Source organism: Mustela putorius, unplaced genomic scaffold (genome assembly GCF_011764305.1).
Source record: "Mustela putorius furo isolate JIRA1106 unplaced genomic scaffold, ASM1176430v1.1 tig00000228_pilon_pilon_pilon, whole genome shotgun sequence".
Classification (NCBI taxonomy): domain Eukaryota; kingdom Metazoa; phylum Chordata; class Mammalia; order Carnivora; family Mustelidae; genus Mustela; species Mustela putorius.
In genome coordinates this window covers 4,592,081-4,604,727 of record NW_025421322.1, presented here as the reverse complement: position 1 = coordinate 4,604,727, position 12,647 = coordinate 4,592,081, and the positions used below count along the sequence as shown (strand labels likewise).

Here is a 12,647-nt window from a genome sequence, read left to right as displayed (position 1 = left end):
GGAAAAACAGTAAAACCTGCAATTTTTGTAACTTCCTTGAAAATTCTTATTAGGAAGCATGCAAAATCATGTCAGTTCAATACTACTGGTAATTTATATAATAGGTCCATATGGTGGTTCAAAAGTAAGGGGTACATCTGTTAGATGAAGTCAACTTCAGAATAATTTTGCCAGTGCTCACTGTTGGGGGAAATGAATGCCTCTTCCAAAAATTTCCACCACCACATGGGCGGTAGTCAGTGGGGAAAGAGCTTTGGGTGGTGGAGTGATTAGCAATCACAGCACTTCGAAACATCACTAATACTGTAATACACAGGATGAAAACCCTTCCATGTCTTTTCACTTCATGAAAAGAAAATAAATTATCTGGGTAAAAATCAATGAACTGTGTATCAGAGAACACTCAAGAAAAACAGTAAATATTAAGTGGGTGTTATTCAGATGCTAAAGAGAAGAGTACCTGTGCCTAGTTGATCAAGGTGATGACAAAGATGGAACTCCAGGTGAGCAAACTGGAAGGAAATGCAAAGAGATGGGACAAACCATGGAGTAAAACAGGAGTCGACTCTGGTACAGGCAGCCAGGGCTGTTGGAGTTACCAGTTGGTCACAAGTGCTTTGAGAACCAGATTCACTTGCAGAGCTATGGGAAATAAGTAATAAAAGAAAATCAATGACCTAGATTTCCCAATACCATATAAGTGAAATGTCTTTCTATAAGTGTTTTTATTTTTTTTTTAAAGATTTTATTTATTTGTTTGATAGAGATCACAAGTAGAGAGGCAGGCAGAGAGAGAGGAGGAAGCAGGCTCTCCACTGAGCAGAGAGCCCGATGCAGGGCTCGATCCCAGAACCCCGAGACCATGACCTGAGCCGAAGGCAGAGGCTTTAACCCGCTGAGCCACCCAGGTACCCCTCTATAAGGGTTTTTAAAGCTAGCACCCATAATCCTATAGTTAATATATTATCATGAAATTTTATGAAATTTACTCACATAAACTAGTTGTTTTTAAAAATTAAGTTCAAGTTGATTATTGTCTATAAGTTAGCAGCAGAAAAATTTCAAAGGATTCTTTAAACCCCAGGTCATGCTGACCTACCTCCAACCCAATTTTCTTCCATCCGCATCTCATGCAATTTACAGACAACTTGTTTTTCTATTAGTTCAAGACCAACACAATTTGGAGTATGACTCTGCTGTTCAAAAACTCAATACTTCCAGCATCACCATAAATGTTTCACTTTGTTTTACTTCTCCAGATTGTCCATATCCAGAGGGCCATGAGTTAGTCACTCCTCTTTATTGAACACCCAGTAAGTGCTGTAATAGGTGCCATAAAAGTTAGGACCACCAAGGTCCCATGGACAGTTACACTCAGTTACACTGCATGGGCCCTCTATTCACTTGCCCATCTGCCTACTGCCATTTGAAATAAGTAAAATCTCATTAAAAGGAATAATGAAGGCATCTGTAGGAGGGAAGAAGTTTGTACATGGCAGCTGCTGATGTGCACGGGAGACATGCTGCCTAGCTGCCGGGCCTCAGTGCTAGCAGACGCATGGGACCTGGGGAGTGGGATGGTGTGAGGGGTGTTATGGTGACAGTGGGTCACTGAATAGCTGCTGCTCCATTCTCTCATTGTCCTCTGCTCTCTTCTTTCCAAATCTGAAATTTGTTCTAGAGCTATGGGAGCCTGGCATCCAAGTCCATGAGGAGCCTAGAAAGAAACATCGTGATTTACAGTATCCTTGGGAGCACCATGACAGGAAAAACTAAGGAAATAAATCCTTGGTTTTATATCACCATCTAACTGGTGATATAAAATATGTAGACCTTTAAAAAACCTCATCAAACAGAACCACCACCCAGGTACAGAAAGGTTGGAGGTGCTGCCAGAGTTGAAACCCAAGAGGAATACAGGACGGCGTGAGGTGCATCGCGTGGGATTCTCAGAGCATGAATCTTCAGCTAAGATTTGAAAGAGGTTGTGAAAAGCCTGGTGAAAATGAAAGCTAGGAGCATTCCAACACATTTACTGAGCCTTTAATTTTAAGAAATTTATAGTTATATGGTGGTATTTACAGCAATGTTAGTAAATCTCCAGTACCTACAAAGAAAATAAAAACCTCTGGGGCAATTTGTTACTGATTCAATGCTATGAGCAAGGAATGCACCTAAGTATACTCTAAAGCTTCTATAAATGGGCATACTAATTTAAACAGCCTTCCAGAAATTTATCTGTGCAGTTACAAATAACAGATTTCATTGACTAGGTAAAATTAAAACTTGTATTTATTCAGAAAGAGCAAAGTGTATTAGGTGTACATGTGTTTTACACATTTGAACTACTTTCATAAGTTGTTAGAAATAGGATACAATGTTAGTCAAAATATTATTAAAAATCCAGGCGAGAGTTCTATGAGATCAGTTTTAAAACAGTGAGTACACAATTTGAGGTGTTTAACTGAAGCATTTTTCTTGCCAACTACAATTTTTGACACTCCTGAGATTTTCCAAGATTTATTTTTCTATCTTGAGAGTAGCAGATAGTATAACATATATTGAAAAAGGCTGCTAAAACAGGAGTATGTGCTACATTATTTATTCATAACAAATTGATAAATTCTTTAGTTCTTCCTATATTAAATATACACATAAATTTTAAAAAATAGATATTTTAGGGCTTATACAGTAACTCCTAAAATACTCAAGTAGTTAGCAATAGTCTTTCAATCTTAAAATCCTAACTAAAATGGTTGTTGAGTTAAACTATATATGAAAAATTCAGACCTACAAAAAATTACATTCCTATCAAAATTAAAATTTCTTAATCACAAAATTAATATGGTATATACAACCTGAATATACGTTAAATGTATTTTGAATTCAGTAAAATTATAGTTTTTTTGATATGCAATTTGATCATTATTATGTATTATAAAGGCAGCATATACACACACACACACATATATATATTTATATATATTTATATATATGTCTACCTCTTACACCAGGACTAAAGTGATGTAAATGTCATCATAGCTCTCATCATCATAGAGCTAACCAGTCATGTATAGGAGAGAGATGACCCTGTTAGGGATACTTAGAGCAGCTATGCTGACATAATTTCCTTAATTGGGTACAATGAACCCTGATCCAGATGTCAAAAGGAAAAATATAATTTATGAGATGTGTAACCAGCAGAAATAGAGAAGAAAGTAAAAGTGTTGACTCCTTGGGGCAGCACCTCTCAAACATTAATACACAGAACTCAAGATTCAGGGGTTAGTTGAACTATCTTTAAGATCCTAATGGAAACTCAAATTCTTAGGATAGTGGAAATATTCTAAAATGTGGAAAATATGGCAGGAATTTTACACAGTCATATCCTCATTTTAACCAAAATGTTACTTATCAGCTGTCCTATAGAGGGATGACCTACAGAAGGGTACCAACTCTTTTTTAAACAAGGAGTATCTTAGTAAGTCTATGTTTTGACTGATTAATAGGCATTCCTGGGACCAAGGCATGGTCCTTGAAGATTCATCCCTGGTGCCATTCTGGGGCAAACCCTTATGGCGGTGCCGGAACCCAAAAATCTGCCTTAATGGATGAAGGCTTGAGCTTTTCCCTGGACCCCTTTGTAGTAAGAAGGGTTTTATAATACAGTAAAATACAGCAGAGAGATTAAGCAGAGAATAACTGGGTGAAAGAACCTAGAGAAGATACTTGCACTTCTATCTTTTATATCATAACCTTCACCAAATTGTATCAGCACCTGGATAAAACTCGTTTTTTCACCTGTAAAATGAGTACAGTAATTGAATGACTCTTTGAGTATTAAAGGAGATGCTGCCTATGAACTGTTCAGCATATTATCTAACACCCATTAGCAGAAAAACATGCCGTCTTGCTTTTTTTGGCTGGTAAGCAGAGTACCATCCTGGTCATGTAGTTCACAACACGTTAATTGTGGGTGATGCCTTTAGTTCCCAAGACAGGTCTTGTAACATCACACTGACATTCATGTAATTGTGGCATGGTCTCTCAATACTGGTTCACCAAACTTCCTCCTGCCTACTGCCAAAACACTGCTCTATCCGTCCTGGGAGAGGGCTGCATGGTTAAGAAGATGGAAGGATGTGAGTCTCTTGCACCAAGTTCTCTCTCGTCATTAGAATCATCATTTTTTTTTTTTTAAAGATTTTATTTATTTGACAGAGAGAGGGAACACAAGCAGGGGGAGTGGGAGAGGGTGAAGCAGGCTTCCTTTCTAGCAGAGAGCCTGACGTGGGCCTCGAGCCCAGGACCCTGGGATCATGAGCTGAAGGCAGACGCTTAATGACTGAGCCACCCAGGCGCCCTAGAATCATCATTTTTAAAATGCTTTAAACCAAACTAAAAAATTCACTTTTACTGTATTCTAGGACACATATAAAACGGTGGAGGGGGGAGGTTAAGTCTACTAAAAATATGATACCCACTGACATTGTAAAAATTGTCATGAACTATATAGATAACATAAATTTACTGTTTTGCCCAAGTGCACATTCAGTGGCATTTAGGACATCTGCTCTGGTGGACAAATCAGTGCTCCATCTCCAGAGGTTTTTCATCTTCCTGCACTCAAACTCTATATCCTTAAACCAGAACTCCTCCTTCCCCTCTTTCCCATCCCCTGATGAACACACTGTTCTACTCTGTCTCTAAAAATTTGCTACTCTTGGTATCTCACATAAGTAGAATTATACATATTGTCCTTTTCACACCAATATTTTTTATTTCATTAAAAAAATTCTGGCTACAACCTGCTAAATTGATTTCATGACCCACTAACTGGTTGTAATCCATGGCTTAAAAAAATGCAACAGGTTTAAATAGGCCCTCAGGTAAAGGACTCCTTTGTATCTGACTTTAAAAAGAGAGAATCTTCCATAGCACACAGACTAAATACCATGACACAGAGACTTGTGAGTCATTTTTATATCACCAGCCTAAAATTTTAGGTGAGCCCTGAGGAAAACTGATTACTTTGGGGAATGTGTACAGGGAAAAGGGTTAGCTGGCAGAAGACCAACTCCTGGTGTTACATGGAGTTCAATCATCAACTAAAAGGAAGTAGTAAAAGGCTTCAAAAAGACACTTGGGGAAAAATACAAGCATCCCTTCTACCCAAGGTAGAAAAGGCAAAGCTCTCGTTTAGCTCGGGGTAGAATATTCCGGTTTACACCTGAATGGTTTATGAACATCAAAAGGTTCTTTTAAAACAGTACTCAACAAATTTAAGTACATTAAAAGTAGACATCCAAGCAGCCAAATGGAAGGAAAGAGTATCTGGAAGCCACAGTCATCTTCTGGTAGGAGAAAGTTCAACTGGTGGAGAGAAGAGAAACACTCCAGGACTTGATCATCACGTGCTCTTCATCTAATTCCTCCACTGTCTGTCTATGCAAGAATCAAGGCTTTGAAAAATGAAAAGCATCTCCTCTTTGGAAAAAAAAAAAGCTGTTGACCACTATCTCGAAGATTGCCTAATATGAATAGACGGGGGCTGCTTTTACAAGATGTTTAGGGAGTAGGAGGAAATACTTTGTTGTGGCACATCTAAAAATGCAAGTACACCAAAAAACTCCCCAGAGTTTCCATTTTCATGGTGCAAAGAAAGAGGGTCCTTAGGCCCCTTCTTTTTCTAAGATGCCTTCTTCCATTAACCAGCATGTTGGGGGTGGGCATAGACAGTCCTTTTAAGTCATCTGCTTTCATACGTTCTCATGTTGGGAGAAATGATCAAGCAACACGCACAACAAACCACCAAGGACTTGGTGAAGGTGAACACAGTTGACCATTATCAGCTGGTAATGAAGTTAACTGAACCTATATATCAAGATTGGCAGTTATTATCATGTTACAGATAGTTGCCTATAATTTGTAGGACTTTACAAAGTCACAGACTCCTAGGATTAGTCATTTGGCATGAGAGTAAGGCAGGCGGGGTTGGGGGGGTGGTTGGGGTGGGGATGCAGAGATCAAAACAAATTAGATGTTTGTTCTGGTACATCAGAAGACATCAAATTGATTCTAAACCCAGGGAACCTAGCAGAGTAGCCCAAAACCTGCGAGCTGGGCCCACCATTCTGTTTGCCTTTTCCTCTTGTAGGACCAGTTACTGAGTAAGAAATTATATATCCCAAATAGAGTGTGTAGTTGCCGGCTACCTTCTGTTTGTTCACTGGATCCACACTTTCTACCCTTCCCCATCCTCTTCTCTGCCAACCAACTGTCTCAACAAGCTGCTTTGTCCTTTGTCTTATTCTCTGGTTCAGCCAGCAGGAGGTGCCGATAGGAGATCAGAAAGCGAGAGGAGATGGAGGGAGGGTATGTATTCCCCAGGCTCCTTCAGGACCAAGAGCGGGATGGTTCCCCAGGATTCTTAGCCCCAGGGTACTGCACTGTCCCTTAATCCTGCCCACACTTTTGTAAATAGTCCTTTCATTAAACTTGCCACAATCTTCAAGTTCTAGTGTGCCTTCTATTTCTTGTCAGTACCTAACTGATAAAGGGGGTTTATTTAGGCTTACTCAATGGGCAAATACATACATGATTAGATTAAAGATAAATAGCTGAAATGGATTATCTTGATCTGGGCTTAAAGGTTGTATCTTTTGCCTCTGTCCAGTGTGCTGCAAATAGGACAAGTCTCCTAAAAGGTCAATACTGTGGTGGAAACTAAGCTTGAAGTTACTCTACTTCAAATGCTGCCTTCAAAAAAAAACACAATCATTGCCAATCATTCCTCTTCATATGAGCAAGCAAACCACTGCTTAAAGATGGTGGAATGTACTTATTACAAATACAGAGGCACTGAATTAAAGATAATCTACCTCTAGGGGAAAAACAGACTAAGGTTTAAGAGACTGGCTCTTTTGTCTCCAGTCCTTTTTATTTTTTATTTTTTTTAAAGATTTTATTTATTTATTTGACAGACAGAGATCACAAGTAGGCAGAGAGGCAAGCAGAGAGAGAGGGGGAAGCAGGCTCCCGCCGAGCAGAGAGCCCAACAGAGGACTCAAATCCAGGACCCTGAGATCATTATCCGAGCCGAAGGCGAGGCCCAACCCACTGGGCCATCCAGGCGCCCCTCCAGTCCTTTTTAAATAAAGGTTAACTGCCCACCCTTTGGACTTAAGCGCCTAATCATTCCTTAGGACCTCAGCTTAGAAATTTGTTTCTCAAAGTCAAATACCTAGTTGGTGATGGAGCCAGGACTTAAATCCAGGTCCTCTAATTTGCAATTCTCCATTAAATAGTGCTTCCATTTACTTACATATAGTGATGCCATTACCACGGCGTTGCCCTACACTGTTGCAGCTTTATGCCAATTATGGGCAAGATGCTCTTTGCTTTTTCTTCCTCTTTTTTCTTCTTAAGATTAAGCTTCATAAGACTTGCTTTTATGAACTTTCTTCCTGGAACGTACAACAGTCTGATGCATGTCCTTTTCAAACCACTGAGAATATTACTTATAAGATAATCTCTAATCATAAAGGGTCAGGTTTTTGTCTAGTTCTAAATTCCTCACGACAGAATGTACTGGAGCTAACTGAAACAGTTTTCTTCCTGCATACAATGCTAACATATTATTGAAGCTGTGATTTTTACTTTCTAGAAACTGGATGAAATTTATTTACTATCCCTTTTGCAAAATGTCTTAGTAGGGTCTTACGAAGTTGACTTTTAAAATAGCTCTTTAAATTTAATTTCATTAATATCAAATTCTATCTGAAAAATGGTTAATGTCAAACAAAGCAAGATCAATTGTGAAATATTAGGTAACTTGAAAAATCCCAGGTGAGGACAAAAGATCTATGATTACAATGTCAAAAAGCTTGGTGAAAAATTGCCTGAATTTGATTGTCTGCATAAATTTCCATTCCCTAAAGGTTCCACATTTCTGTAGTGCTAAGCTTACCACAAAAGTAATTTTTATGAATGTTTCAGATTCAGAGGAATTAACCTTGTCGAAAATGCTTCTTCCAGTGCTGAAAATGCATTCTTTCATAATTAGAATCAAGAAATGATTTCTAACTTGATACTATTAATGAAACTCAAAAAAAACATTTTTGTTACTTACAACTCTATTTTCTGAGATTTCTTGGTTTCTGACTAGGTAACCTGTGCTTGGAATAGGCAGTTTTCCTATGCATTTGCTAACTTCTTGCAGGAAGGGTATTCTTTTCATTAGTGAATTCCACATACAGGTGAAATTAAGATCCCACACCTCTACTATATTTTTACTACTTATAATCAATAGGTAATATAAAAGGAAAGCAATTATTCTTAAAGAGCCCACATGACCTGGAAATAGAACATATAAAGTATAAAGACACACTATTATTATTAATCACACAGAATAATAACTGGAAAAGACAATGAAGCTACTGCTAAAATGTTAATAGAAGTTATCAGTGTGATGTGATCATGGGTGATGGCATTCTCTTTATTTCCTACTCTTCAATGAACAGATAGTATTATTAACAAAAACAAAGAGAGACAGCATTCACAACTCTTTATAATATAAAGAAGGAATCAGAACACTAAATGATGTGCTATGATTATAACCTTGTAAAGGCATACACTCATGGGCAAAAATAAAGGTAACACAGAAAAGAGAAAACAGCTGATTTGTGGGATGTTACGAAGGATGGGTGTTTTTTCTCTTTGTTAGTGCCAGACTATTGTTTGGGGGAGAGAAAAGAATGGATTATATAAGAGGAGTAAGATAATGCTAAAGCCAGTTCATCAGGAGAACTGGAACAGGATGTTGAGAGTGACAGACGGCAAGACAGGCCTGAGCCCATGGTACACGCATTATCATATGACCCAAGAAAACTATCCCACAGACTCGGATTTAGTATCTTTTTCTTGTCTTTTGTGGGACAGAAAGGCTTGACTAATAGGGACATGTAAATGAGAAGATAGGCTGAAGAACAGGTTACCAAAGCCAATTTTTTTCCTACTCTAAGTTAGTACACATATCAAGCAGACAGACATAGAAAACAGACAGTCTGGCCCTCTTTTGCCACTAATCAGATATCCTGTAGGAGATGTGGGACAGGAAGCTGTGGGGACATGATACAGAACACATGATGAAGTCTACAGTTCTAAGATTCTTTTTTTTTTTTTAATTTATTTATTTGACAGACAGAGATCACAAGTAGGCAGAGAAGCAGGCAGAGAGAGAGAAGGAAGCAGACTCCCTGCTGAGCAGAGAGCCCGATGCGGAGCTCGATCCCAGGACCCTGGGATCATGACCTGAGCCGAAGGCAGAGGCTTTAACCTATTGAACCACCCAGGTGTGCCCCCCCTCTTTTTTAAAAAATTTATTTCAGTTCTAAGATTCTTTATGGCCAAATACAATGTAGAGCTACCTAGAAAGCCTTTGATAGAAGTCATTTTGGTTAGCCAAGTTTTTTTTTTTAAAATGTCTAGAGGTATTTTAAAGTTTTTTTTTTTCTTAAAACCACTTAAGATGGGTGTCTGGGTGGCCCAATCAGTTAAGTATCTGCCTTTGGCTCAGGTCAAGATCCCAGGGTCCTGGGATGGGGTCAGGCAACAGGCTCCCCACTCACTGGGGAATCTGCTTCTCCTCCCCCACTTCCCACCCCAGCTGTGCACACACTCTCTCTCTCTCCCCTCCTCAAATGAATAAAATCTTTAAGAAAAAAATTAAGCCACTTAAGAAATATTTCCAAAATTTACCTTTTTAGAAGGAGACAATACGATTTATTTAACCTTTCTCTTAATGTCCCAGGGTTATCATTAACACATATTATTTACTGCATCATTAAGAGTCTGTTAAAGAATTAATGGTTCTTTTCTTTACACTTTTTTGCTCATGATGGCTCTTTTTTTTTTCTTCTGGTAGTTTGTTTTTTGAACTTTTTGTTTTTATACTGAAGGAACAGGTTCTTATCAGGAGGGCTCACAGAGCTATATTATGCATATAACACAGGATTTTTAGTATGCAGACTTTGCTATGTCAGCTTCTGTCTTCTGTCCTAGTTCTCATCTGTGGTTTGTACAGATGCAGCTGCTAGCCAGCTAAGATACGACTAAGCAAGGGGTCACTAGATATGAGGAATTAATGACCGTTTCCCAGCATAATGTCACTATTTCATTTTTTTGCCAACTTACCTTTGGTCATCAGTACCATTTTGACTGCTGTTCAGGACAATTCTCCAAAGATCCGAGGATACCAGTTTCTTTTGGTCACTCACAAGATTGATATCTGGCAACTGTAGCTCACAAACTTTGCTTTCAGACAGACTAAATTCTTGAAATGCAACAAAAACCTTCTGGAGTTCATCCCAGTATTCCAAACTACAAGGAATCTATATTAAAATAAAGATTTTAGAAGTTGCAAATACAAACTATGATACAGTTCTATATTTGTTGAAATGCAAATTAAATCATCCAAGTTATAATATGAATAAGACTTTTAGAAAAGGATGTCTGTAAGACAGTAGTTCAAAATTTCTTTCATAGTTGTATTTACCCTGTTTACCTACTTTATTTTAAAAGACCCATTCAAAAATATATGAAAAAAGCCAAGAAAGTTTTTAAATGAAAGAGAAAAAAATGAGGAACAAATACCTACCAGGTGTTAAGTTTATTATAAGGCTATAGCAGTTAAAAGATAAGGTTTGAGTAATGGCCTACAAATAGAAGAAACAGAACACAAAATAGTATAAGATATAAGTACTGATAAATTTTAGTATGTAAGGAAGATACCATTTCCAACAAGTAGGGAAAGACAAGAAATGAAGCTACAAGAACTGTCCAGCCATTTGGTAAAACCAAAGTGGGTCCCTACATCATTCCTACACGAAAGTAGATTCCCAAAGGATAAAAATATTAAAGGCCAAAACTGAAAGCAGAGGAGGAAAAAAATTGGTTAATACTTTTATAATAGGGCAGTTTTTTATAAGTATCGCATGAAACCCATCAACCGCACAAAACAACAGTAGATAAAAATCAAATTTTTTTAAAAAAAGCAAACTGGGTAAGATAGGCGATATTCTATGATAGTTCCAGGAGTAACTGTTGTGGTAGCAGAGAGATCTTACAAATCAATGACAAAATGATAAATAAGCATGTAGAAAAAAATTTAAAAAGGAAGTATGTTGGAAAAGGCAATTAGCGATGGGCCCTGAACTTCCCTGCATGTCATTGCTAGGTATGACTAGGATGCAAGGCCCTGAAAGCTGTTAACTGGGGCTAGTTCTTAGGTTGTGTTTCCAGAGAAGAACCCTGAGGCATGTGGGAAAGTCTCTCTGCAGGACAAAAAGAAGACTCACTCTAAAGGAGTAGATTTGACAAGCTCCGTGTTCCTTGGCTGTCCCACATACCCACTGCACGCCTACCATCCCCGAGGGCCCTTCTGCATTGCCCTTGTGGGACCTGCGGGCAAGAGGAACCAGTACAAACATGATGCTCATGTTACTTGTTGTGCGCGGAGTAATAATGTTCTTTGTTTTTGACCCATGAGTCTTACATCTTCTGCCAGTCGCCAGAGAACACTAACAGGCTGATTTATTAGCTGGTATATGGTAAAATCGCAGACTCTGACACTAATTAGTTCACAGCAAAAGAAAAGTAATCAGCCAGTAAGCCTGAAAAGATACTCAACTTCACTAATACGTAAATTCAAATTCAAATTCACAACATAGTGTTTTTTATTTGTTACTCTGGCAGTTTTAAAAGACGAACAGCTCCAATGTCTGCATGGGTAAGGAAATAAGCATTTCCATCCAGCATTTTTGGAGGGCAATTTGGTAATATCACTTAAATGCTTGGAAGTATATGTCTAAGAATTTGTTTACAGAGATTCCAATACAAGTGTGAATTTAGTTCAGCACTGGCTGTATTAGTAAGAAATTAGAAATGAATCAGATATCCATTAATAGGGGATTAGTTAAATATCACATGAAGATCTATAAATGGATTACTATACAACCACTAAAATGAATAAGGAATATCTATATACACTAACACAAAAGACATCCAAGGTACATTACTAATTTAAAAAAAAAAAAGCTTTAAAATAGAACATGTGGGTTATTCCCATTTGTCTTTGGGAAAAAAAAAGAAAAAAAGGACTGTCCTCAGGTACGTCTTTTCTTTTGGAAACATTCCCTAATTACCATCCTCAGAGCTGATTGCTGCCTCTTTTGTGTCACTACTATTTCTAATACACTCCTTTATCATAAAACTCATCACACTTTGTAATTCCCTATTTCCATGTTTGTCTCCTTTAGTCAACTCTGAGATCCTTGTACAAAAATGACACATTATGTAAAAAAATTTTTCTTAGCATCTAACAGTTTTTGGACATGCTAGGATCTTAACAGAAGCTTCCTAAATGAATAGATTTCTCCTTTTTCCCCCTAAATAATGATTCCTAATCTTTCAATGGGAATAAATGTTACCTCTCCACCCATAACAGTTTCTTTTCTTTAAAGAGGGACTTGAGCATCGGTGTGTGGAGAGATGCTTACTGGGAAAAAGGGGGAACAAAATGGATATGAGTAAGAGACAGGGGGATGCAACAGAAGCATATGTTCTCTTTAGTGATGAGGACAAGTAAC

At 38.0% G+C, this 12,647-nt stretch overlaps 1 protein-coding gene across 5 annotated transcripts in view; it reads right to left on the bottom strand.

Moving 5' to 3' along the window:
• Positions 1-12,647, bottom strand: part of VPS13B (vacuolar protein sorting 13 homolog B) — a 762,523-nt gene that overhangs the window by 93,737 nt on the left and 656,139 nt on the right. For all 5 annotated transcript variants that reach the window (XM_045077980.1, XM_004768902.3, XM_004768901.3 and 2 more), the window contains exons 40-41: positions 10,195-10,391; positions 461-642 (exon numbers count right to left, since the gene is read on the bottom strand). In XM_045077980.1, coding sequence (XP_044933915.1) covers positions 461-642; positions 10,195-10,391 — 379 coding nt within the window. The remainder of the gene's footprint in view (positions 1-460; positions 643-10,194; positions 10,392-12,647) is intronic.